Here is a 27,664-nt window from a genome sequence, read left to right on the forward strand (position 1 = left end):
CCAAGAGTGACTAGAAAGATGGCCATTTTCTTAAAGCTGTTCTTAAGAGTTATGTTCCATCCAAGTTTTATTTTCACTCTTAGGCAAGTTGTGCAAGAAAGCTTGGATGAACTTCCACTTTATGTTAACATTTAACAAATCAACTACTATTTCAAGTATCTTTCTACTAATTATTTCATATAATTACAGCCCAATTGAGATGTAGTCCAAAACATTGTGACTGATATTTTGTGCAAACATAACTATCTAAAATGCTATACAACTCCTGCCTAAATGTTTATCTTGCACTAAATTTACCAAAGTGAAAATATGAAATGATCTGAAGTTAATCAATTCATGTCTCAGCTGAGAAGTAAGAGTAGACAATCTTCTTTTTTCGGCTGCTCCCGTTAGGGGATGCCACAGCGGATCATCTTCTTCCATATCTTTCTGTCCTCTGCATCTTGCTCTGTTACACCCATCACCTACATGTCCTCTCTCACCACATCCATAAACCTTCGCTTAGGCCTTCCTCTTTTCCTCTTCCCTGGCAGCTCTATCCTTAGCACCCTTCTCCCAATATACCCAGCATCTCTCCTTTGCAAATGTCCAAACCAACGCAATTTCGCCCTCTCTGACTTTGTCTTCCAACTTTCCAAACGGAGCCGACCCTCTAATGTACTCATTTCTAATCCTATCCTTTCTCGTCACACCCAATGCAAATCTTGGCATGTTCAATTCTGCCACCTCCAGCTCTGTCTCCTGCTTTCTGGTCAGTGCCACAGTCTCCAACACATATAATATAGCTGGTCTCACTACCGTCCTGTAGACCTTCCCTTTCACTCTTTCTGATAAACTTCTGTCACAAATTACTCCTGACACTCTTCTCCACCCATTCCACTCAGCCTGTACTCTCTTTTTCACCTCTCTTCTACAATCCCCATTACTCTGTACTGTTGATCCCAAATATTTAAACTCATCCACCTTCACCAACTCTACACACATGTATTCTGTCTTGTTCCTACTGACCTTCATTCCTCTCCTCTCTAGAGCATACAGTATCTCCACTTCTCCAGGGTCTCCTCAACCTGCTCCATACTCTCACTACAGATCACAATGTCATCAGCAAACATCATAGTCCACGGGGACTCCTGTCTAATCTTGCCTGTCAACCTGTCCACCACCATTGCAAAAAAGAAAGGGCTCAGAGCCGATCCCTGATGAAATCTCACCTCCAACTTGAATGCATCTGTCACTCCTACCACAGACCTCACCACTGTCACACTTCCCTCGTACATATCCTGTACAACTCTTACGTACTTCTCTGCCACTCCAGACTTCCTCATACAATACCACAACTCCTCTCGAGGCACCCTGTCATATGCTTTCTCCAGGTCCACAAAGACACAATGCAACTTCTTCTGGCCTCCACTAAACTTCTCCATCAACATCTTCAGAGCAAACATTGCATATGTGGTGCTCTTTCTTGGCATGAAACCATACTGCTGCTCACTAATCATCACTTCTTAACCGAGCTTCCACTATTCTTTCTCATAACTTCATGCTGTGGCTCATCAATTTTATTGCCCTGTAGTTACTGCAATCCTGCACATCCACCTTATTCTTAAATACTGCATCAGCACCAGTACACCTCTTCTCCACTCCTCAGGCATCCTCTCACTTTCCAAGATTCCATTAAACAATCTGGTTAAAAACTCCACTGCCATCTCTCCTTTACACCTCCATGCTTCCATAGCTATGTCATCTGGACCAACTGCCTTTCCATTCTTCATTCTCTTCATGGCTGTCCTTACTTCCTCCTTGCTAATTCATTGTACTTCCTGATTCACTATCTCCACATCATCCAACCGCTTCTCTCTCTCTCTCATTCTCTTCATTCATCAGCCTCTCAAAGTACTCTTTCCATCTTCTCAACACATCCTCCTCGCTTGTGAGTACATTTCCATCTTTATCCTTTATTACCCTAACCTGCTGCACATCTTTCCCAGCTCGCTCCCTCTGTCTAGCCAATCAGTACCCATCTTTTTCTCCCTCCTTAGTGTCCAACCTCTCATACAACTCATCATACGCCTTTTCTTTAGTCTTCACCACCTCTCTCTTCACCTTGCGCCTTATCTCCTTGTACTCTTGTCTACTTTCTGCATCTCTCCGACTATCCCACTTCTTCTTTGCCACCCTCTTCCTCTGTATACTCTCCTGTACTTCCTCATTCCACCACCAGGTTTCTTTTTCCTCCATCCTCTTTCCAGATGTCACGCCAAGCACCCTTCTTGCTGTTACTATACTGGCGAGCTTTGTTGGGCTGAATGGCCTGTTCTCGTCTAGAGTGTTCTAATGTTACCCTTACTACATCTGCTGTAGTTTCCCAGCTGTCTGGTAATTCTTCACTGCCACCCAGTGCCTGTCTCACCTCCTCCCTAAACTCAACCGTGCAGTCTTCCTTTTTCAACTTCCACCATTTGTTCCTTGGCTCTGCCCTCACTCTCTTTGATCTGCAACTTCATCCTAGAGACCACCATCCTATGCTGCTTAACTACACTTTCCCCTGCCACCACTTCGCAGTCTTCAATCTCCTTCAGATCAACTGACGGATGTAATCTATCTGTGTGCATCTTCCTCCACTCTTGTACGTAACCCTATGTTCCACCCTCTTCTTAAAATACGTATTCACCACAGCCATGTCCATCCTTTTGGCAAAATCCACTATCCTCTGACCTTCTTCATTCCTAGCCATAACCTCCTCGTCTCCACTGTTCTCTTCACCAACATGCCCATTGAAATCTCCTCCAATCACCACTTTCTGTCCCTTAGGTACACTGTTCATCACGTCATCCAACTCACTCCAAAAATATTCTCTCACCCATTGCACACCCAACTTGAGGTGCATATACACTTAGAACATTCATCATCATACCTTCCCATTAGGATTAATAAAGTATCTATCTATCTATCTATCTATCTATCTATCTATCTATCTATCTATCTATCTATCAATTTCCAGCTTCATTATCATTACTCTGCTTGACACTCTTTTCACATCCAAAACACTCTTGACATACTGTTCCTTCAGAATAACTCCTACCCCATTTTTCCTCCTATCCACACCATGATAGAACAATTTGAATCCACCTCCAATCCACCTGGCCTTACTCCCCTTCCATTTAGTCTCTTGCACGCATAATATATCAACCTTCCTTCTCTCCATCATATCTGCTAACTCTCTTCCCTTACCAGTCATACTGCCAACATTCAAAGTTCCTACCCTCAGTTCCACTCTCTTTACTTTCCTCCTCTCCTCCTGCCTCTGGACACGTCTCCCCCCTTTTCTTCTCCTTCTTCTTCTTCAGCCAACAGTAGCACAATTTCCGCCAGCACCCTGATGGCGGTCGTTGTTAACCCGGGGCTTGACCAATCCGGTATGGAAATTTGTATTACTGTCCGCATATTGATTTGGCAAAATTTTACACCGGATGCCCTTCCTGACGTAACCCTCCCCATTTATCCGGGGACCAGCACGAAGAAACACACTGGTTTGTGCATCCCCTGTGCCTGGGTTCTTCACAATTTATGCCATACCATGAGAAGTCAAGCAAAATGCCAGTTTTTATTGGTTAACATTAAAGATTACAATATGGAAGCTTCTGAAGCAGTTGCCTCAAAAGCTTGCATATTGTAATCTCTTTAGTTAGCCAATAAAAGGTGTAATTTTGCTTGACCTCTCATTGCATCCATAATGGCTAACATGGTACAACATCCTAGTACTACTGCCATACCATGAAAAGTTTTAGTGTTTTAAAGATCCTGCTTCCTGACTTTCACTTTTTCGATTCATAGTCCATTATTCCACTAAAGACTACATTCATTTCTCAGTCAGTCTATACTATGCTTTACCTGAATGAAGAAAGTAATTTCCCCATTGTTCACACTGATGATGAGCTTCACATTGTGCAATCTCATTTTCATGATGTGGAAAGGCCAAATCTACTCCACCACTGTGAATGTCGAGATGATTTCCAAACACAGAACTGCAAGCCAATGAAGAAAGAAATTAGCGTATTAATGTCCAAGATAATTTATGATCAAAATAATTGTGAAATCATACTGGTAAAAATGAACACTCATTGAGGAAAACATAAAGAAAAAAAAAGTAGAAGCCCGCATAGGATCAACTTACACACAGCTGAGATAATAGGAGATCCATATGCTCAGGTATACAAATGATTTGGTTAACACATCCATTACACTCTCAACTGCTACTAGAGGATCACAGAGCTGCCCTGACAGAAAAATACAACAAGCAATGCCAGGCAGATTGTGTTGACCATGGGAAAGCTCACTTAGAAATCCAAATATGTCCTGTGCTGAAACTATTGAGTCATTAGAAGGTAATGTATTGCTCAGTTATACATGACCAATGTATAATATATTTGTGAGATTTAGAGATTCCAGTGTGGAGGAATAATTGTAGGGTAACACAGCATAAAGGGTTAATAAATGTCGGAAATCTGATAGAAGTCACGTGAACAACAAAATGTACTGAAAGAATACTAAGAGATGACTAAGAAGTCAGCAGATGTCCTGTAAATAACCAGAATGGAAATTTGTAATATGTACATAAATGTCAAGGGTGGTGGCTTAACTCAAGAGTATAAAGAAAAAACAGAACCCCTGTATAATAAAACAGACTTTTACTTTATATAAGTCATTAGGGTGTAAACCAATGTGCCAACCAGAGTAAAATGTATGCATTTATTGACATTGTATACAAATTCAACAGTTTATAAAATGTACCTCTATTCTTTGTTTCTCTGACCATGCTGTAACGGACTGCTTTTGAAGAACGCTCTTTCTAAGGCATTTTGCCGAGGAGTAATTAAAAGATACAATGAACAGCTTTTCTCCTGCCTAATAACTGATTTGTCCTGTTAGAGGATGTTTCTTTCTTTAATAAGGTGTTAAATTTCTACCACATCAGTCATCTGTAAAAATTAGTTCAGTACAGACTCACGCATGATAGAGTCTAGGCTAAATTCTCAAGTGGTATATCACTACCAGTGAGTTGCATGTCAACAAGTGTCATTGCCCACAACAACCAATCAATTCTGTTGCTTGATATAGGATTGTGTGACAACCAGGGGCCTCATGTATAACGCCGTGCGTAGAACTCACACTATAACATGGCGTAAGCACAAAAGCGGGATTGTGCGTACGCACAGAAAAATCCAGATGCAGGAATCTGTGCGCACGCATACTTTCACGTTCTTCTACTACATAAATCCCGATTTGCGTGAAAAGTAACGCACGTGCACGCGCCTTCTGTCCCGCCCCAACTCCTCCCAGAATTACGCCTCTTTGAATATGCAAATCAATATAAATAGCCTTCTGTGAAAAGACAATGGGAAAAGCACGGGAGAAAATATAAGAATTTCAGCGAATACCAAGTGGAGGCAAAGGAAAAACGTAATATTTGTTGGTCTAAACAGTGGTATAATCCACAAAAGGAAGCTGATCGAGTGACAGAGTGTCGGAGAAACTCGAAGGCTCAACTTCACAAAGTCGCACAGTGCCCGAAATAAAAAAGAAATCACATATCAAAGTCGCAGTGAAAAAGCGAGTCGTAGCCCACCGTCTGAGTGTCATATGAAAGCTTATTAGGGTACAGACAAACTTCATCTTAAAATCGTTTAATTTACTAGTTTCTCAAATCCCATTGTAACTAAAGTGGCATGTTAAATGCTTTGTTCTGTATTTGATCTTCTATGTGCTCTATGTGTATGAATCACTACCTGCTTCTTAAATGGGCTTTCTCTTTCTCCGACAGGACACATAATCCATTACATTCTTGATATTACAGCTCTCTGAATAATTAAAATACTGAGATGTATACGTGATATCTTTTTCATGATGATAGGAATGAAAGCATGTTATTAAACATGGGAACACGGTGGCGCAGTGCTTGTTCATGTCTCACGCAAGAGGCTTGCTGCGCCATGCGCAACCTTCAATGAAATAATTTATCACAGCAGTACTGTCTCTTTCAAACGTACTAACCTCCAATTCCTGTCCTTACTTTTCTTTCTCCAAAAACTCAATCGCCACACAATAAGCTATGTAATAGACGTGAAGCCACCTGTAATCTTAGTACTTCGATTCTTCAAAACTTTTAAGGAACACTGAAATATCTTAGTAGTACGTGTTTAATTATTATATCCGTCTATCTTTCCAGTGTCGCGTCAGCACCAGCAATAATACAGCGCAAGGCAGGAACAATTACTGAACTAGCTAGCGCTGCGGCACCGTGTCCTCACATGTTTAATTATTAACAATACAGATTATTTAAATGAAGTTAAAGTTTTATCTGTATAATATAATCAACATGTTTTGCTGCATTTCGTCTTCGAAATGAATACCGTCATCACATGTAAATACGCGCTTTATAAAGTGGCGCTTGTTGTGCAATATTATAACTGTAGTGCAAGTTTACAGTGGGGTAATTGTACTTATAAGTCCAAACATTTCTACAAGGAGCACTTGATGGACTGATTTAGTGCGTTTAGAGTTCTTGGGATGAAACTGTTTCTAAACCGCGAAGTCCGTACAGGGACTAAAGCGTTTGCTGTGGCTCAGGCAGCATCTGCTTCATGCTGTGTACCGATAATTCTCTTTCCAATCAGCTGCTGCTGTGATTTCCCACTCAGATACAGTGATATAAATACTCCGAGTGGTGCAGTGAGAGTAATGTGGAAAAAGATGATCTGCTGTGGCAACCCTTAACGGGATCAGCTGAAAGAAGATGCAGTGAGAGTTACAACGCTAAAGCAGTTATAGTATTTGGAATACTATGGCTATTCCCTGGACCATTATATTGCTACAGGTTAATTACAATCAGATGCATTACACTAATAAACAATATGCAGTTAATTTCAGTGTATTTATAAAGCCGCGCCAGGAATGTGGATTTAAGAGAGAAAGGGTGATCACACAGGAACAGTAGCACTGCTTTGACACAGGGTGCCGCCAGTCTGCAAAACCGGGCGGATAAATTGCGTACGCCAAGGAATGAGTTACCGTGGAAATGTGCATGGCTTTACGGCAAGTTTAGGTTTTATACATCGCGATTTGAGCGTGGAAAGGTTCGTACGCAACATTTCTGTGCGTACGCACCGTTTATACATGAGGCCCCAGGTGACCAGCAGACAAAATAATGCAAAACTCTTAGGTACTTGTAGAAAAAAAAAAGTTTCCAAAATGAATGGCATAAATTGCTTTTATTAATCAATAAGCTTCCTCAAAGTGCAGTAAACAAAAAGAATGTAATAAAATGAAATTTGGTATGACTACCACTTGTCTTCTCATCGGTCCACTTGCATGCAATTCCTAAAGATGCTTGTGTGGTCAGTTGTTCCAAGCCTCTTGGAGACCTTGCCCAGTTCCATTAAACACTTTGAGTGACTTATGTGTAATTCAATTTGCTGAGATCAAGGCTCTGTGGCGTTGTAACAGCTGTCACAGGATTCTCTGTTCCTGACTTCACTGTAGATAGTTTATTTATTTACTTATTTTTTTACTTTGCCCCCTGCTCTCTTCGCTCTCCAACCACCCCCAGCCTGAGCTACACGCCAGCCACAGCGTCCCTGCCGGTCACGTTGTGAAAAGGGGGGCTGAACGCACCCCAGGGAGACGCGGTCGCTCCTCCGAAACCCTCTCTTAAACAGTGATACAATGGGAAACAAATACAGGGTTTTTTTATTTATTTATTTATTTATTTTTTTAAACCTACTCTTTGCTTAATCAGCTGCTGGATTGCTGCTGCTGCTGCCGTGCCGCGTGATGTGCATCTCGCACGGCCCATTTCTATCATATTACCTATGTCAATATATTCAATCTCTTTTTGCTTTTACTTTTTCATCAATATCGCATTGATCTTTGATTCCGTGTTTGGAATTACGTTGTGACAACGCAACGTATAACTGCCCGTGAGTGAATATCGTTTCTTTCTCTCTACAAGAAATAGCATTCACACAAATGAGAAATGATTTCTCTCGCAGGATTTCACTTTGACCAAACAACAAATTTTTTAATTCTCACGGATACGCCTCTTCATTGGGAAGAAACACTTTTTTTCCATATGGCAACACAAATTAGACGATCTACAAGTCTCCAACTTAAAGTTTAAATCCAAACAATATATTTAATCTCTTTTCGCTGTTCCGTTATTTCACCGAATGATAATTTCCATTTGTTTGCACTAATGCAATCTTTACTATTCTTATTTTGAGACATTCCAATTTTCGTACTTCCATTATCACTAACCTGCTTTGCATATGTACTGTGCCAATGTTTTTGAATTCTTTACGATGTTCTACTTTGAGTACATCTAGTCTTTGTTTTATTTCCGGCCCCGGGCATGGTTAAATCTCTTGGCACAAAGACTCATCTCGTCTCACAGGAGGTGAAAGTGCATCTCTGAGAAAATCATGTCTCGTCTCCTTCCAAGATTTTTTTTTTTTTTTTTTTATAATAGAGAGATTTTAATTTTGGCCTTGTGTTTGGGGTCATTGTTATGAGTGAAAATGAGACTGATTAGACATCTCTCTCAGATGGTGTTGCATGATGGGATAAGAATCTGTTTTTAGCACTTAGCAGTGAAGGAAACATTAATTTTGATCAAATCACAAGCTCTGCTTGTGAAAATGCAGCCCAAACCTTCAGGAAACCTAAACGATTGCCTGCAGTGATTCACCCATGTACCGTTCTCCATCCAAATATTTTGACTCATTAGTTCAGAGTACCTGATGCCAATTTTCTTTTCCCCATGTCCTTGTATTTTTGTGTCTAGGTTGAATTGAGTCAGTTGGCTTTATTTCCACCATGAAGACCATTTATTTCTTACATGCAGACCACTTCTGATAAAAGTTCTCCGGACTGTAGATGGAAGTACCATGATACCCAGTGGTTCTTGCAGTTCTGCGCGGATAGCGGTGTTGTCTTCTGATTTCAAAGGGAAATACTCTTGATGTATTGATGTACTTGATGTTGGCCGAAGAAGAGGGGGGAGACGTGTCGGGAGGAAAGAGGAGAGGAGGAAGGTAAAGAGAGTGGAACTGAGGGTAGGAACTTTGAATGTTGGCAGTATGACTGGTAAAGGGAGAGAGTTAGTCGATATGATAGAGAGAAGGAAGGCTGATATATTGTGCATGCAAGAAACTAAATAGAATGGCGAGTAAGGCCAGGTGAATCGGAGGTGAATTCAAATTGTTCTATCATGGTGTGGATGGGAGGAGAAATGGGGTAGGGTTTATTCTGAAGGAACAAGTATGTCAAGAGTGTTTTGGAAGTGAAGAGAATGTCAGACAGAGTAATGATTATGAAGCTGTAAATTGGAGGTGTGATGATGAATGTTGTTAGTGCATATGCCCCGCAAGTTGGGTGTGCGATGGATGAGAAAGATGATTTCTGGAGTGAGTTGGATGAAGTAATGGACAGTGTACCCAAGGGAGAGAAAGTGGTGACTGGAGTGGATTTCAATGGACATGTTGGTGAAGGGACCAGAGAAGACAAGGAGGTGATGGGTAGGTATGGTGTGAAGGAGAGGAATGAAGAAGGTCAGATAATAGTGGATTTTGCTAAAAGGAAGGGCATGGCTGTGGTGAATACGTATTTTAAGAAGAGGGAGAAACATAGGGTGACGTACAAGAGTGGAGGAAGATGCACACAGGTAGATTGTACCCTATGCAGAAGAGTCAATCTGAAGGAGATTGAAGACTGCAAAGTGGTGGCAGGGGAAAGAGTAGTTAGGCAGCATAGAATGGTGGTCTGTAGGATGACTTTGGACATCAAGAGGAGGAGGAGACTGAGGGCAGAGCCAAAGATCAAATAGTGGAAGCTGAAAAACCAAGACTGCAAGGTTGAGTTTAGGGAGCAGGTAAGACAGGCACTGGGCAGCAATGAAGTGTTACCAGACAGCTGGGCAACTACAGCGGAAGTAGTACGGATGACAGCTAGAAGGGTGCTTGGCGTAACATCTGGATAGAGGTGGTGGAATGTGGAAGTACAGTAGAGTATACAGGGAAAGAGGATGGCGAAGAAGAAGTGGGCTAGTCAGATAAGGTGCAAGGTGAAGAGAGAGGTGGCGAGGGCTAAAGAAAAGGCATATGAAGAGTTGTATGAGAGGTTGGACACTAAGGAGGTAATGAAGGATATGTACCAATTGGCTAGACAGAGAGACCGAGCTGGGAAAGATGTTATATGGGTTGGAGACGGTAGCATTGACCAGAAAGCAGGAGACAGAACTGGAGGTGGCAGAGTTAAAGATGCTAAGATTTGTATTGTGTGTGACAAGGATGTACAGGATTAGAAATGAGGATATTAGAGGGTCGGCTCATGTTGGAAAGTTGGAAGACAAAGTCAGAGAGGGCGAGATTGTGTTGGTTTGGACATGTGCAGAGGAGAGATGCTGAGTATATTGGGAAAAGGATGCTAAGCACAGAGCTGCCAGGGAAGAGGAAAAGAGGAAGGCCTAAGAGAAGGTTTATGGATGTGGTGAGAGAAGACATGCTGGTGATGGGTATGACAGAGCAAGATGTAGAGGACAGGAAGATATGGAACAAGATGATCCGCTGTGGCAACCCCTAACAGGAGCAGCCAAAAGAAGAAGAGGAAGAAGTATTTCTCGTTTGCTGTACTCCTTTTTATGTAGTCAACCAGTGGATTTCCAGTCCTCAGTCTTGCCCAGTTCTTTGTGCTACTGCAGTTGTGCTTGGCCAGCACCTCTGGAAAGACCTTGATGATGCTGGATAGCCACATAATATCTTGTCGCTGTGCTCACGTTTGCAGGTTAAATCACCAATGTACCACACGCTCACATTTTATAGTCTGCTCGCCCTTCCCTCAGTTTTATTTCGTCCATGCAGCTGTTTCTCTTTCAGTACATCACTTTGGTTCAGCCTATTCATAATGTCTTTGATCATTAGCATCTGTTTGTTAGATTTCCTTAATTGACAAGTGGGCTGTATGCTTACAAAAACCTCATTTGGGAAAACTGTTACTAAGTGAGTGTTCTCCTTTAAGAACGTTCTTATTGTATTACTCAACGTTTTGCAAAAGGAATGCTCAGAACTGTAAAATATGCTCTTTTCCATTCACACGCTAATAAAGAAGACATAAAATAAACATCTAAGACAATTATTTTTGTGAACTACCTAAAGTGCATTTATGAATACCTACAGTACAGTGGATTCAGGAAGTATACAGACTCATTAATTTTCTGCACAATTTATTAGTTTTTGGAATTTTTAATAAATTTGTGAAACTGATACACAGGTATAAATGTGCCTTTCTAAATGATGTCCAATCAATTCAATTTGCCACAGGTGGACTCCAAGTTCTGCAAACATTTTAAGAAGAATGAGTGCAAACAGAATGCACTTTCAGTTCCAACATTTCTGAAAACATGATAACATTAGAACAATCTACATGAAAACAGGCCAACAAAGTCCAAAAGACCAACAAAGCTTGCCAGTCCAATCTACTTATCTCTTCCAAAATAACATCATGTCGAGTTCTGAAAGTCCCTAAAGTCCTACTGTCCATCACACTACTTGGTCACTTATTCCAAGCGTCTGAGGTTCTCTGTGCAAAGAGTAACCTTCTACTGTTTGTTCGAAGTTTACCCATCACAAGTTTCTAACCGTGTCCCCGTGTTCTTGATGAACTCATTTTAAAGTCACCGTCTCGATCCACTGGACTGATTCCCTCCATCCATCCATCCTCTCCCGCTTATCCGAGGTTGGGTCACGGGGGCAGCAGCTTGAGCAGAGATGCCCAGACGTCCCTCTCCCCGGCCACTTCTTCTAGCTCTTCCGGGAGAATCCCAAGGCGTTCCCAGTCCAGTCGAGAGACATAGTCCCTCCAGCGTGTCCTGGGTCTTCCCCGGGGCCTCCTCCCAGTTAGACGTGCCCAGAACACCTCACCAGGGAGGCGTCCAGGAGGCATCCTGATCAGATGCCCGAGCCACCTCATCTGACTCCTCTCGATGCGGAGGAGCAGCGGCTCTACTCTGAGTCCCACCCGGATGACTGAGCTTCTCACCCTATCTTTAAGGGAGAGCCCAGACACCCTGTGGAGGAAACTCATTTCAGCCGCTTGTATTCGCGATCTCGTTCTTTCGGTCACTACCCATAGCTCATGACCATAGGTGAGGGCAGGAACATAGATCGACTGGTAAATTGAGAGCTTTGCCTTACAGCTCAGCTCCTTTTTCACCACGACAGACCGATGCAGAGCCCGCATCACTGCGGACGCCGCACCGATCCGCCTGTCGATCTCACGCTCCATTCTTCCTTCACTCGTGAACAAGACCCCGAGATACTTGAACTCCTCCACTTGAGGCAGGATCTCGCTCCCAACCCTGAGAGGGCACTCCACCCTTTTCCGGCTGAGGACCATGGTCTCGGATTTGGAGGTGCTGATTCCCATCCCAGTCACTTCACACTCAGCTGCGAACCGATCCAGAGAGCTGAAGATCACGGCCTGATGAAGCAAACAGGACAACATCATCTGCAAAAAGCAGTGACCCAATCCTGAGTTCACCAAACCGGACCCCCTCAACACCCTGGATGCGCCTAGAAATTCTGTCCATAAAAGTTATGAACAGATTCGGTGACAAAGGGCAGCCCTGGCGGAGTCCAACTCTCACTGGAAACCGGTTCGACTTACTGCCGGCAATGCGGACCAAGCTCTGACACTGGTTGTACAGGGACCGAACAGCCCTTATCAGGGGGTCCGGTACCCCATACTCCTGGAGCACCCCCCACAGGATTCCCCGAGGGACACGGTCGAACGCCTTTTCCAAGTCCACAAAACACATGTAGACTGGTTGGGCAAACTCCCATGCACCCTCCAGGACCCTGGTAAGGGTGTAGAGCTGGTCCACTGTTCCGCGACCAGGACGAAAACCACACTATTCCTCCTGAATCCGAGGTTCAACTATCCGACGGACCCTCCTCTCCAGAACCCCTGAATAGACTTTTCCAGGGAGGCTGAGGAGTGTGATCCCTCTGTAGTTGGAACACACACTCCGGTCTCCTTTCTTAAAGAGGGGGACCACCACCCCGGTCTGCCAATCCAGAGGCACTGTCCCTGATGTCCATGCGATGTTGCAGAGACGTGTCAACCAAGACAGCCCTACAACATCCAGAGACTTGAGGAACTCCGGGTGTATCTCATCCACCCCCGGGGCCCTAACACCAAGGAGTTTTTTGACCACCTCGGTGACCTCAGTCCTAGAGATGGGGGAGCCCACCTCTGAGTCCCCAGGCTCTGCTTCCTCATTGGAAGGCATGTTAGTGGGATTGAGGAGGTCTTCGAAGTACTCCCCCCACCGACCCACAACGTCCCGAGTCGAGGTCAGCAGCGCACCATCCCCACCATATACAGTACAGTGTTGACACTGCACTGCTTCCCCCTCCTGAGACGCCGGACGGTGGACCAGAATCTCCTCGAAGCTGTCCGAAAGTCGTTCTCCATGGCCTCCCCAAACTCCTCCCATGCCAGAGTTTTAGCCTCAGCAACCACTGAAGCCGCATTCCGCTTGGCCTGCCGGTACCTATTAGCTGCCTCCAGAGTCCCACAGGACAAAAGGGACCGGTAGGACTCCTTCTTCAGCTTGACAGCATCCCTCACCGCCGGTGTCCACCAATGGGTTCGGGGATTGCCGCCGGGACAGGCACTGACCACCTTACGGCCACAGCTCCGGTCAGCCGCCTCAACAATAGAGGCACGGAACATGGCCCATTCGGACTCAGTGTCCCCCACCTCCCTCGGGACATGGTCGAAGTTCTGCCGGAGGTGGGAGTTGAAGCTACTTCTGACAGGGGGCTCTGCCAGACATTCCGAGCAGACCCTCACAACACATTTGGGCCTACCAGGCCTGACCGGCATCCTCCCCCACCATCGAAGCCAACTCACCACCAGGTGGTGATCAGTTGAGAGCTCCGCCCCTCTCTTCACCCGAGTGTCCAAGACATGTGGCCGCAAGTCCGACGACACGACCACAAAGTCGATCATCGAACTGAGACCTAGGGTGTCCTGGTGCCAAGTGCACATATGAACACCCCTATGCTTGAACATGGTGTTTGTTATGGACAATCCGTGACAAGCACAGAAGTCCAATAACAAAACACCACTAGGGTTCAGATCGGGGGGGCCATTCCTCCCAATCACGCCCTTCCAGGTTTCACTGTCATTGCCCACGTGAGCATTGAAGTCTCCCAGCAGTACGAGGGAGTCCCCAGAAGGTATGCCCTCTAGCACCCCCTCCAGGGACTCCAAAAAGGGTGGGTGCTCCGAGCTGCTGTTCGGTGCATATGCACAACCAACAGTTAGGACCCGTCCCCCCACCCAAAGGCGGAGGGAGGCTACCCTCTCGTCCACTGGGGTAAACCCCAATGTACAGGCTCCAAGTCGGGGGGCAATAAGTATGCCCACACCCGCTCGGCACCTCTCACCGGGGGAAACTCCAGAGTGGTAGAGAGTCCAGCCCCTCTCAAGGAGATTGGTTCCAGAGTCTAAGCTGTGCGTCGAGGTGAGCCCGACTATATCTTGCCGGAACCTCTCAACCTCGCGCACAAGCTCAGGCTCCTTCCCCTTCAGAGAGGTGACATTCCACGTCAAAAGAGCCAGCTTCTGTAGCCAAGGATCGGACCGCCAAGGTCCCCGCCTTTGGCCACCACCCAACTCACACTGCACCCGACCTCCTTGGCCCCTCCCATAGGTGGTGAGCCCATGGGAAGGGGGACCCACGTTGCCTCTTCGGGCTGTGCCCGGCCGAGCCCCATGGATGCAAGCCCGGCCACCAGGCCTGGCTCCAGAGGGGTGACCTGCATCCAGGCGAGGGAAAACGTCATCCAAATTTTTTATTCGTCATGAAGGTCTGCTGAACCACACTTTGTCTCATCCCTCACCTAGGACCAGTTTGCCTTGGGTGGCCCTACCAGGGGCATAAAGCCCCAGACAACAGAGCTCCTAGGATCACTGGGACACGCAAACCCCTCCACCACGATAAGATGGCGGTTCGAGGAGGGGGGACTGATTCCATTCATAATTTTAAACACTTCAGTTAGGTCTCCTCTTAATCTTCTTTTGCTTAAACTGTAAAGGCTCAGCTCTTTTAATCTTTGTTCATAACTCTATAGCCTAGAGCCTAGTTGCTCTTCTCTGGACTTTTTCTACTGCTGCTATGTCTTTTTGTAACGTGGAGACCAAAATTACACGCAGTACTCCAGATGAGGCCTCACCAGTGCATACTAATCTTCAGCATAAACTCCTTGGACTTGTACTCTGCACATTGTGCTATATAACCCAGCGTCTTTATGCCTTGACTTTGTCATTAGGGAACACTGAATGTAGACTGAAGGGTGAAAATGGAAAATGTATTAGTTTAAAATGAAATCTACAACACAAAACAGTGTGTAGAAAGTAAAGGGGTCAGAATATTTTCTGAATCCTTTGCAATATACTTCAGCCCACATATTCTTAAGACAATGGTCCCCTCAAGAATCGCTTGTACAATCCCTGGAAGTGTTAAACAATGTCATTCAGCATCTATATAAATCTCGGTTATGACACAAAACTGCTTACAGTACAGCGCCAGCAACTGATGTTTTGCCCAATAATAAAGAGCCCACATATGAAACTGATATTGGGACCAATTATTTTATTGCTTTGGTACTGGAAGGATCGTGTTAGACTTGTTCTGTATGCCAGCTTTAATGTACATGTAATCCCTAATTTTGTGTACTATTTTTAAAACTCCTTGGCTTATATTATAAACTCTGCAATCATTAAATAAAATAACTGACCTTGCTATTGTTGAACATTCAATGTGCCAACCAGGTCTTCCTTTCCCCCATGGTGCCTCCCAATATGGCTCATGTGGTTTGGCTGCTTTCCACAGGGCAAAATCTCTTGGGTCCCTCTTATCTGTTTCACCTAGGAATACAAAACGTGTTTAGTTTTCTAAGACCTGATGAAGGCTAAAGACATCATAAACTGCCAGTCTGTATCACAATACTGAAATGCATTGCATTAAAAGCAATCAACTTTGAAAACAACTTTTCATGAAAATGTATAACCAGTTTGTTTTTAAATGTATCCATTTGCACAAGACATGATGAAATTTGTTTTTACTTAATAGTTTAGTGTGAGCTACTAGTAGAGGTCTGTTCTGAGGTGGTCTTAATATTAAACGAAACAGTATAAAAGTAATTTTTAAATGAAGGCTAAATACCTGGCTCTCCACTTAGGTTTTGCACATTCATCAATTTTCCATAGCGATTTCCAAAGGATTTGACATCAAAGTAAACATTACCTGAAAAAATGCACTAAGTTAGGAAAAAACTTTCAGTCTACAGTATATTTCATTTAGCTGTGCAACATAAACAAAAAGGATTAACACCTTAAACAAAAATCACCTTTTTCATGTCATTTCATTTCACTAACTAGATGCATCTAAGCTGCAGAGTTCTCGTTTTATTATACACACAATCACATAAAGTAGCACATATGGCAAAAATAGCAATAAAGTAGAGTCATCAAAAATACAGCTACTCTCCAAACTGTTTGGGGAAAAAGACATGTTTTTCCTTGATTTTTCCCCTCTGCTCCACAGTTTAGAATGACAAATTGAACAATTCAGAAGTAATTAAAGTGCACATTGCAGACTTTCACTTCAGGGGATTTGCATATATTTTGGTCACACCATGTAGAAATGACAACACTTTTTCTTAGTGGTTCTCCCCCCATTTCAGGGCACAATTGGCGTCACAGGTGTTTGTAATTCCTCAGGTGTCTTCAGTGGGATTTTCATCAGGTAGTCGCTTTCCTTCAAAAGATGGGTATTGAACTAATGGGTAACACCAGATGGCATAATATGTCAGGGTGTGTGCCCTTTAATTGAGCAGAGTCCCATCCTTGGTTGGCTCTGGCCTTGGGCCTATACAGTGGAACCTCGAGATACGATCACCTCTGTATACGAGAAATTCAAAATACGAGGAAAGTATGAGCGAAAAATTCAGATCTAAATGCGAGCATTGGCTCGCGTAACGAGCCAGGCTGTGGGTATAGCTCTCAGCTTAGCGAGGGGGCGTGGTAGCAGTTGCGAGCCGCGATCTGCGGTGTCTGCGTTTCTCACTTAAGTGCACAGGTGGGAAACTGCCCACATCCATGATTGTTCCTGTGGCTGATGGGCTGCAGCTGCCATGTCCTCCCCGCATATATAGAGAAGCGCGAGCCGGTTAAGGGGGAGAAGAAGTAAAAGAAAAGAGAGAGAGAGAGAGAGAACGGAGGTTGCGGCAGGCAGGCAGCAGGAAGTCGGTGCGGGAGAGCGAGCGAGTGCAGGCTCGCGTGTAGCTGAACAGTGAGCTGAACAGGCGAGCCAAACAGCTGAAGCAGGACAGTGTAGAGAAGGTCAGCTGCATTAAGAGTGTCTCGCCTGTTGCAGAGCCCGCAGGTGAGACACTAACAGAGAAGAAGCACCGGGGATTGTCATCTGTTTTTTAAAGACTGCATCCTTTTGACGTTTTAACCTCGTGTTAAAGGATTGTTATTCTTGTGTATTTTAAACCTCCACTTCACAACTGTTTTAAGGATTATTTATTTAAAGATTTATTGAATGCTCTACTGCACTTTAGACACCTGTTTTGATTCTTTTAATAATCAGTTATATTTACCAGTGTTATTTATTAAAGGTAGACTACAGTATATATAATTTATCAGTGTTATTTGTTAGGAAAATTGATTTTTATGTTAATATATTTGGGGTGCGTAATGGATTAACTGGATTCCCATTATTTTCAATGGGGAAGTTTGTTCTAGATACGAGAAATTCGCTATACAAGCTCAGTGCTGGAACGAATTAAACTCGTATCTAGAGGTTCCACTGTACTAGTGAAGATACCGTCTGTACTGGACTAAGTAGGTTAAAAAGGAAGTGGGAGATAAATGGAACTCCATTATACCAGCAACATGCTATGTGAAGCAGGAACTAACGCAGTCTTAGCTGGCACAGTTCAAACTGATCGTATATAAAGAAAAGGATTGAGTACTGCAGTACATCATTCCTTTTAATACAATGTTTAAGAGATACTAATATTTAAATACCTGTACAGGATAAAATAAAAGGATAAAAAAACATACCTTCAGGAGTTGCGTATGCATGCTGATTATTGATAATACATTGAACAAATGCAATAATTTGAGGGATGTTCTCCGTAACTCTCATGTAAACAGTAGGGGGAAGCACCTAAAATGAACAAAACAAAACTGATATTCAACCTTTGTTTTATACAAAAACTTTGAGAAAGCAAATAAGGCACTTCGTAAAGATAATGAGTGCAATTTAAAGTATTGTGATAAAACCCAAAATCATGCAATACATGAATATTAAATTGGAATAGTGCACATAAGTAAACAGGACCTTAAGAGAAGATCGTCAGTATAGTAGAGATGGAAGAGGCAATTAAAGAATTAGGTTAGAGGTGTAGTTGATAAAATGCAAAAAGAAAAAACTGTGGAATTTTAAGGTTAACTTGAATGTAATCGTGGACAGAGCTTTCCAGACACATCACGAGAGCCACAAAGCAAAAAAGAGCATTGACTGAGAGTTGCATAAAGATTGGTTTAGATTACATTATTTATTTATAAATGCACATTCAGAACATCAGAAGTTGCTCAAAAGTGCTGTAAAAAGAAGCATTAAAATAAACACAATGCAAATAATCATACAGAAGAAGATTAATTAAACAACCAATTAAAATATCCTCCACAATTTCATTGTACACAGTGAAAGGCAGAAGAAAACAAGTACGTCTTAAGCTGACTTTTAAAAACCTTGATAGAAGATGAAGACCTGATGTGAAAAGACAGATCATTCCAAAGCCTAGCGGCAATCTATATATCTATACTAATAAAAGGCAAAGCCCTCACTGACTCACTCACTCATCACTAATTCTCCAACTTCCCGTGTAGGTGGAAGGCTGAAATTTGGCAGGCTCATTCCTTACAGCTTACTTACAAAAGTTAGGCAGGTTTCATTTCGAAATTCTACACGTAATGGTCATAACTGGAACCTCTTTTTTGTCCAAATACTGTAATAGACTGCAGCTCGATGGCCGTGGGAGGCGGAGTTGCGTATCGCATCATCACGCCTCCCACGTAATCACGTGAACTGACTGTGAACGCAGTACGTTGAAAACAAGGAAGAGCCCCAAAGAGCGCTGAAGAAAACATTCATTACACAATTGAGAAGGCAGCGAAACAATAAGAAGCGAGCGAGTGACGCATACAAGCATATTTATAAGTGCAGCTACTACGTAAACAAAGCACGGTGTAAACCGTAAGTTTAAATTAAGTTTATAGAAACGCTCCCGCTGCCGTTTGCAATACCATATTCGCGACATACAGGTTTAATGAGAAGACACGAGGTATTAATGAGACTTTGGATCACTTTGTAACGGAGTTAAAATTGCTGTAGCGAGAAACAAGTGCCAGGTCTTAGCTAACATTAAATAAAGCCGTGGACATCGCAACATACAGACATTTTCATGAGTGCAGGTACTTCGGAAACAAAGCACCGTGTAAACCTAAAGTTTAAATTAAGTTCATAGACCTACAAAAGGTTGCCATTGATATGAGGCAAGATTGCTTTTCTCCTGTACAACTATACGTTGCATTCTCAACAGTAAGCTTGCACAGCTTGGTCATATTACAACCGGAGTGCTGAACTAACAACGTGGTATACAAAGAGAACTATAACAATCGTAATAAACGAACAATAAAACAGCGGAGAACCCGTGGATTATATATGTGTCTGTAAATTATATATATATATATATATATATATATATATATATATATATATATATATATATATATATATATATATATATATGTATGTATGTATGTATATATGTATGTGTATGTATGTATGTATGTGTATAAATATATATGTGTATGTGTATGTATGTATGTGTGTGTATATATATATATATATATATATATATATATATATATATATATATATATATATATATATATACGTTGATATATATGTGGATGTGTATATATATATTTGTATATGTAGATATGTGTACACTACTTCTCCGCTGTGAAGCGCGGGTATTTTGCTAGTAACTGATAAAGGGCATTTAAATGATATGGTTAGGTCCATAAATATTTGGACAGAGACAACTTTTTTCTAGTTTTGGTTCTGTACATTACCACAATGATTTTTAAATGAAACAACTCAGATACAGTTGAAGTGCAGACTTTCAGCTTTAATTTAGTGGGGTGAACAAAACGATTGCATAAAAATGCGAGGCAACTAAAGCATTTTTTTTAACACAATCTTTTCATTTCAGGGGCTCAAAAGTAATTGGACAAATTAAAGAACTGGAAATAAAATGTTCATTTCTAATACTTGGTTGAAAACCCTTTGCTGGCAATGACAGCCTGAAGTCTTGAACTCATGGACATCACCAGATGCTGGGTTTCCTCCTTTTTAATGCTCTGCCAGGCCTTTACTGCAGCGGCTTTCAGTTGCTGTTTGTTTGTGGGCCTTTCTGTCTGAAGTTTAGTCTTCAACAAGTGAAATGCCTGCTCAATTGGGTTAAGATCAGGTGACTGACTTGGCCATTCAAGAATTTTCCACTTCTTTGCTTTAGTAAACTCCTGGGTTGCTTTGGCTGTATGTTTTGGGTCATTGTCCATCTGTATCATGAAACGCCACCCAATCAATTTGACTGCATTTAGCTGGATTTGAGCAGACAGTATGTCTCTGAACACCTCAGAATTCATTCGGCTGTTTCTGTCCTGTGTCACATCATCAATAAACACTAGTGTCCCAGTGCCACTGGCAGCCATGCACGCCCAAGCCATCACACTGCCTCCACCATGTTTTACAGATGATGTGGTATGCTTTGGATAATGAGCTGTTCCACGCCTTCTCCATACTTTTTTCTTACCATCATTCTGGTAGAGGTTGATCTTGGTTTCATCTGTCCAAAGAATGTTTTTCCAGAACTGTGCTGGCTTTTTTAGATGTTCTTTAGCAAAGTCCAATCTAGCCTTTCTATTCTTGAGACTTATGAGTGGCTTGCACCTTGCAGTGCACCCTCTGTATTTACTTTCATGCAGTCTTCTCTTTATGGTAGACTTGGATATCGATACGCCTACCCCATGGAGAGTGTTGTTCACTTGGTTGGCTGTTGTGAAGGGGTTTCTCTTCACCATGGAAATGATTCTGTGATCATCCACCACTGTTGTCTTCCGTGGACGCCCAGGTCTTTTTGCGTTGCTGAGTTCACCAGTGCTTACTTTCTTTCTCAGGATGTACCAAACTGTAGATTTTGCCACTCGTAATATTGGAGCAATTTCTCGGATGGGTTTTTTCTGTTTTCGCAGCTTAAGGATGGCTTCTTTCACCTGCATGGAGAGCTCCTTTGACCGCATGTTGTCTGTTCACAGCAAAATCTTCCACATGCAAGCAGCACACCTCAAATCAACTCCAGCCCTTTTATCTGCTTAATTGATAATGACATAACGACGGACTTGAACATACCTGCCCATGAAATAGCCTCTGAGTCAATTGTCCAATTACTTTTGAGCCCCTGAAATGAAGGGATTGTGTTCAAAAAATGCTTTAGTTGCCTCACATTTTTATGCAATCGTTTTGTTCACCCCACTGAATTAAAGCTGAAAGTCTGCACTTCAACTGCATCGGAGTTGTTTCATTTAAAATTCATTGTGGTAATGTACAGAACCAAAATTAGAAAAAAGTTGTCTCTGTCCAAATATTTATGGACCTAACTGTAAATTCAGCATTTTTCAAGTTGAAGTTATTTCTTCACAATCATGATGTACAGAAATTTTCCACATAAAAACTGCATTCTGAAGCAAAGCATGTTTTATAAGTAAAAAAAACACTGGCTTGTGCCTGCATTTTATTAACACACTGATTTTAACTTCACCTGTTTGTTGTCTGGTACAAATCTTGTAATCAATATTTAACCCACTGCCTATCGTCCAAATGACTTGAAATTTTGCACACTTACTCAATTCTGATGACAATACATGAATGAATAATCAGTTTCACTAATGGATCAATTAATCCATGTTAATTAAGAAATTAAATTTTCATATGAAGAATAGTTCAAGATTTCACCAATAGATGGTGCTAGTAACGGATAGCAATATTAAAGGAAGTGTTAAAATATTGATTACAAAATTATACTAAAACAAACCCAAGAATAAAAAGTTGAAAATAATATATATATATAAAAAAATACTTTAAAAACCACGCTTAAGTTAAAAAGTGTACTAAAAAGTAAAAAATAAGTCTGTCATACATCACTCGTAAAATAAAAGCATGGGCGCTTTTCATCAATCAACATTCAAAAAACACTTCTTAAAATCTTGGCAAAAGCCCCCACCTTTTATTTTTACGAGTGTATTTTATTTATATACTGTATATATTATGTGATGGAGCTTACAGCTGCTGGGGTCCCAATGTGAAGAAAAGTATGCAAACTTACAGAATAAGTCCATTTTTCAAGGCAAAAAAGTTATCAAGTACTGATCCACTATTACAAAACAGTTTTTAAGAAAATGGGAAAAAAGCAAAAAGCAAAACATTTTTATGAGAATTCAGCCATTTTACAAGGAAACTGGCTGTGTGCTTCACTTTCCTGGTTGTCTTCCTCTGCATCAACCTTTCAGGGACAGGGGAGTGGATTCACCTCTGTAGGTTTATCGCCATGAGCAGTTATTAACACTGAATGTTGATGACCAAGTGAAAACTGCTCTCTCTGTTCTGTAGACAACTACACAATAGTAACTAAAAAAAAGTAATATTTATGATCGCTCACAATCTTTCACTATATGAAAGCTTATTTTGTCATTTTGCAAAGATATTGCCTTCTGTCACTTGGTATCAACATACACGTGTTGCTTCGGTGGTCTAGCCAGACAAAGACTGTGCACATGTTTAGCAAGAACTGAAGATATGTTACAGGCATACATTTAGTTTTAATCAGGTTAAAGTTCTGTAAGTTTACCACAGATGTTTCATCATGGGCAGGGTGGTAGTGCAGAGCTGTCATTCCAACCTCACAGAGCAGGGCTCTGAATATTCCCCCCTGTGTATTTATAGATTAAACTCACTGAAACCAACCACTCACTCAAGAACATTGTCCTCAGTTCTTTTATTATCATATTCTCATGTCTCAAAACATTTGATAATTGATTTGTGACACTACAGTGTGCTCAATCACGCACTGTGCATTTTTCATTTTCTGAGTATATTTTAAAATCAATTAAAAATACTATGCCTGTTACTATAAGCTATGGCAGAATACAACCCCTGAATTAACAGAATCGCAGAAAAGGATAATAAGAAAAATATAGCTTGGTGGGGGTGAGAGGGGTTTGGAGGGGTTTTCTTAACTCCACATACCATGCTTGCTGCATTAAAAAAAATGTATCCTTACTTCAAGAAGCTTGGACCAAGAAGCTGTGTTTATAAAATTTATCATTTTGAGTTTAATTTTGTTGTTATGAGCATGCCTCAGAAACATGGAAGGCACATTTTCTTATACGGGGGTCCTCGGGTTACGACGTCTCGACATACAACGTTTCGAGTTTACAAAGCTCACTCCCACAAAAACTTCAAAAAATTGAGACACGAGTGTTTCGGCTTACGCTGTTAGCGTCGTACTTACAGGCTACGTGGGCAAACTAGTTTGGTTGCGTACAGCGGAAGAATACGCAGTAACGCAGCGTATTAGTGAGGGAGTTGGCGAACTAGTTTGGTTGCAAGTGGTACAAGCATTCCGTTTGTGTTGGTTTGTTTGGCAACTTTTTGGCCCTTATCATGGCTCCTAAATGAAAGTCAGAGTCTTCAGATGGTAGTGCTTCGAAGAAGAGGAAAGCCATCACGACGGAAGTGAAATTAGACATTGTAAAGAGATGAGAAGCAATAAAGGTAAGGAATTTTTTTACACTAATTTTTTGTCATTTTTTCTGTTACTACAGTATAGTGTACAGTACAGTATATTTATGTCCTTTTTCTGTGGCTTAGTTGTGTTTTTATGTTCTAGATTATGATTTTGCAAATATGTTAGGATAGGTAAGTGACTTAAGCAAGAGTGTGTTTCGACTTACACCAAAATTTGGGTTACATCACTGTTGTAGGAACGGAATTGTGTTGTAATCCGAGGACCCCCTGTATTGAAACCTTTGGTACTTTAAAGTGGATGTATTTTTTTAGGTTTTAAGGCTTCTTTTTTTTTTTTTAACACTGGGATCTTGGTACCCATAAGCTCCTTTATTAAGCAAAAATGCAGGCTAGTTGTCTACATTATATATATCCATTCATCCATCCATCATATATATGTAGATAACTAGCCTCCATTTATGCTTAAAATATAAAACCTTTATGACATTATCAGGGGTTCACATCTTTCTTAAGGCAAACTGCTCAAAAGGGTGACATTGCCAAAAGGAAAGAACAGTGGCAACATCTGCTGAGCAGGAAGCACATTCCTGAGGCCGCTCAGAGGAAGAAGAATAGTAGAGCCACCTCCTCACCGTCAAGTACAGGAAAAACAATGTATGCATGATAAAGACATGCAAGAACCTGACCAAACTGATAGTAGTAATGATCGCAAAATACACACTGTCATGTTGCGAAAAAGAGCTACAGTGGTGATATCTCCTGAACATCAAGCCAAACACAGCACTGACCAACTGGTTAATACTGTGGCTTATAGACACGCCAGACGTACTTCAGAGAATTGTATGCCGACAAATGAGGAGATTGTCAAATACTCACAACTTCTGCCCATATGCAAACATTCCTTTTACATTGTTAGATCAGCGTTTGGTTGAAGACCACTACTTACCAAAGTTACATCAGTGATGTGCTCACTGTGGGCTGGTATTTATTCATACTGAAAACAAAAGAATGTGTGGCCAGAATTTTAAATTTACAAAATATGCTTCACTTTAGAATGCAATTCCATGTGGAAAATTAAATTGAAAGCAGAGGATTTCCTGAACAGTGCCTCAGCGTTTTTCTTGTTTTGTTGCATTACAATCTGGAATTAAAATGGATTTTCATTTGGATTTTATGCAATGGACTTAATAATACAGTCCAAATTGTTGTAGGCCCTGTAGGGATTGTGGAAAGAAAATAAAATACCTTGTAAATATAAAAAAATAAGTAAAACTGAAAAGTTGTGAGTGCATGTATACTGTATATTCATACCCCTTTCTAGGAAACCCTTACATAAGATCTGGTCCAATCAATTAACTTCAGAAATCACAGGATTAGTTGATTAGCATCCCCTAAGTGTCACATGATCAGTCACATGATGTCTGCATAAACAAGCCTGTTCTAAAAGGCCCCTGACTCAGCAGCACCACTAAGCAAGCAACATGAAGACAAAGGAGCACTCTATACAGGCCAGATGCAAAGTTGTGGAGACTTAAGGATTGGGTTATAAAAAAAATATCTCCAACTTTGAGTATCCCACAGAGCACCATTAAATCCATTATAACAAAAATGGAAAGAATATGGCACCACTACAAACCTGACAAGAGATGGCTGCCCGCGTAAACTCATAGACCAGGCAAGGAGGGCATTCATCAGAAATGTAACAAAGACACCAAGGATCCTCAAACACATGGAAGAAGCTTCTCTGGTCAGATGAGACTACAACTGAGCTTTTTCACTATCATTTTCAATAACATGTGTGGCACAGACCCAATGTTTCCCATCACCCAGAGAACACCAGTCCAACAGTGAAGCATGGTGGTGGTAGCATCAGGCTGTGGGGACAGGAAAACTGGTCAGGACTGAAGGAAAGAAGGATGGATGGCACTAAATACGGGGCAATTCTTGAGGATAACCTGTTTCAGTCTGCCAAAGATCTGACACTGGGATGAAGGTTCACCTTCCAGGAGGACAGTGATCCTAAATATACTGCTAAAGCAACTACAGCTATTTTACAGGGAAACGTTGAAATGTCTTGGAATAGCAGAGTCAAAGCCCAGACCTCAATCTATTAGAGAATCTGTGGCATGACGTGAAGATTGCTGGACACCAACGTAACCCATCTGGCTTGAATGAGTTGGAGAAGTTTGGCCTTGAGGAATGGGCAAAAATCCCACAGGCGAGGTGTTCTAAGCTAATAGAGACATTCACCAGGAGACCTGCAGCAAAAGGGGACTTTACAAAGTATTGACTTTGGGTGGGATTGTGACTACTTACGCACACTCAGACAGGATTTCTGTTTTTTTGTCTTAATTATTGTCTGTGTCACAATTAAAAAAATAATTTTTACACCTTGAAAGTGGTAGGCCTGTTATGTGGTGCCAACCCAGCAAAAATCCATTTAAATTTCAGGTTGTAATGTGACAAAAAAGGACCAACACCAAGAAGGATGCTTCTGCAAGGCACTGTATTTGTCCTACCGTGTGGCAAGCAATAACAACATGTCATTTCTGGAGACAGAATTAACAGCTTCATAAGACAATGGCAAAGTTTGGAAGACAATATGATACTCAGTAGAAAAGAAGTATAGTCCGGATGTTGATAGGTGATGTAACTCATTACTTTTGATCTGTGTCAGAATTCAAGTCAAGTCGGTGAGCATGCACTGGTACAGTGCGTTGCCGCACCCACCACACGACAGAGCAACTCAGGATCCCAGTTGGCACACACAGTCCAGTACCACCCTCCGGAAATGTCCCTCTATCTGCCGTAGCCAGGTGTTAAGGACCCCTTGGCCTGGGTCCAGCCACTCGAGTCCCCAACAATGAGGATCTTACGAGCTGGATCACGTCACAATTACAGCAGTGAAATTTTAAAAATTCTGCAATTACTTTCAAATGTGTGAAAATCACTGAAAAGTAAATTCGATCCAGTGAAAAGATGATTAAAGTATATATGTCTAAGGAGGAAAGAAAGGGACAGACTCTAGAAATGATCCAAAGGATGTAGAAAAATGTGATATTCTGGCCAAACATAATGATCCCCTTATAAAGTGCTACTGAGGGAAATAAATTTTGTAACCGGCATAAACCAAACCAGGGTAACTAAGGGTACTGCGGCCTAACCCAGAAAGCATAGGACGCAAGGCAGGAACAAACTTTGGACAGGGCACTAGTCCATTACAGAGAGAACACACACACCAAGCACACACTGGAGTCTATCTAGTGTCATCCATTTGCCTAACCTGTCTTTGGACAGTGGGAGAAAACCCATGCAGACATGGGGAAAACAAGCAAGGAGGACCCAAAGACGTGCATCCTGGTCCCCTTACTGGGAGGCAGCAGCACTACTATAGGTCACCATGCTACCCAGGACAGCATTAGGTAATAAAATTATTTTTATTATTTATTTTGTTCATTTTATTGTATTATGTCTTATATAAACCTTACCTTTAGTTTTGTCATGTCACTCATAAATTCCTTTTCATATAGTTGAGTCAGAACTTGGGGAGATATATTTAGCTAAAGTAAAAAAAAAATGAAAGTTTAAAACTATTAGCTGGTTGGCACCAGGTGTACGGTAATTTTATTTTGACATAAGAATCAAGTTTTACTG

General features: G+C 41.8%; 1 protein-coding gene across 2 annotated transcripts in view; it reads right to left on the bottom strand.

The window, feature by feature from the left end:
• Positions 1-27,664, bottom strand: part of cars2 (cysteinyl-tRNA synthetase 2, mitochondrial) — a 134,679-nt gene that overhangs the window by 73,175 nt on the left and 33,840 nt on the right. For both annotated transcript variants that reach the window (XM_051926344.1, XM_028799569.2), the window contains exons 4-8: positions 27,499-27,570; positions 18,196-18,301; positions 16,289-16,369; positions 15,861-15,990; positions 3,892-4,025 (exon numbers count right to left, since the gene is read on the bottom strand). In XM_051926344.1, coding sequence (XP_051782304.1) covers positions 3,892-4,025; positions 15,861-15,990; positions 16,289-16,369; positions 18,196-18,301; positions 27,499-27,570 — 523 coding nt within the window. The remainder of the gene's footprint in view (positions 1-3,891; positions 4,026-15,860; positions 15,991-16,288; positions 16,370-18,195; positions 18,302-27,498; positions 27,571-27,664) is intronic.

The sequence above is a fragment of the Erpetoichthys calabaricus genome, chromosome 4 (assembly GCF_900747795.2).
Source record: "Erpetoichthys calabaricus chromosome 4, fErpCal1.3, whole genome shotgun sequence".
In the NCBI taxonomy this organism is placed as follows: domain Eukaryota; kingdom Metazoa; phylum Chordata; class Cladistia; order Polypteriformes; family Polypteridae; genus Erpetoichthys; species Erpetoichthys calabaricus.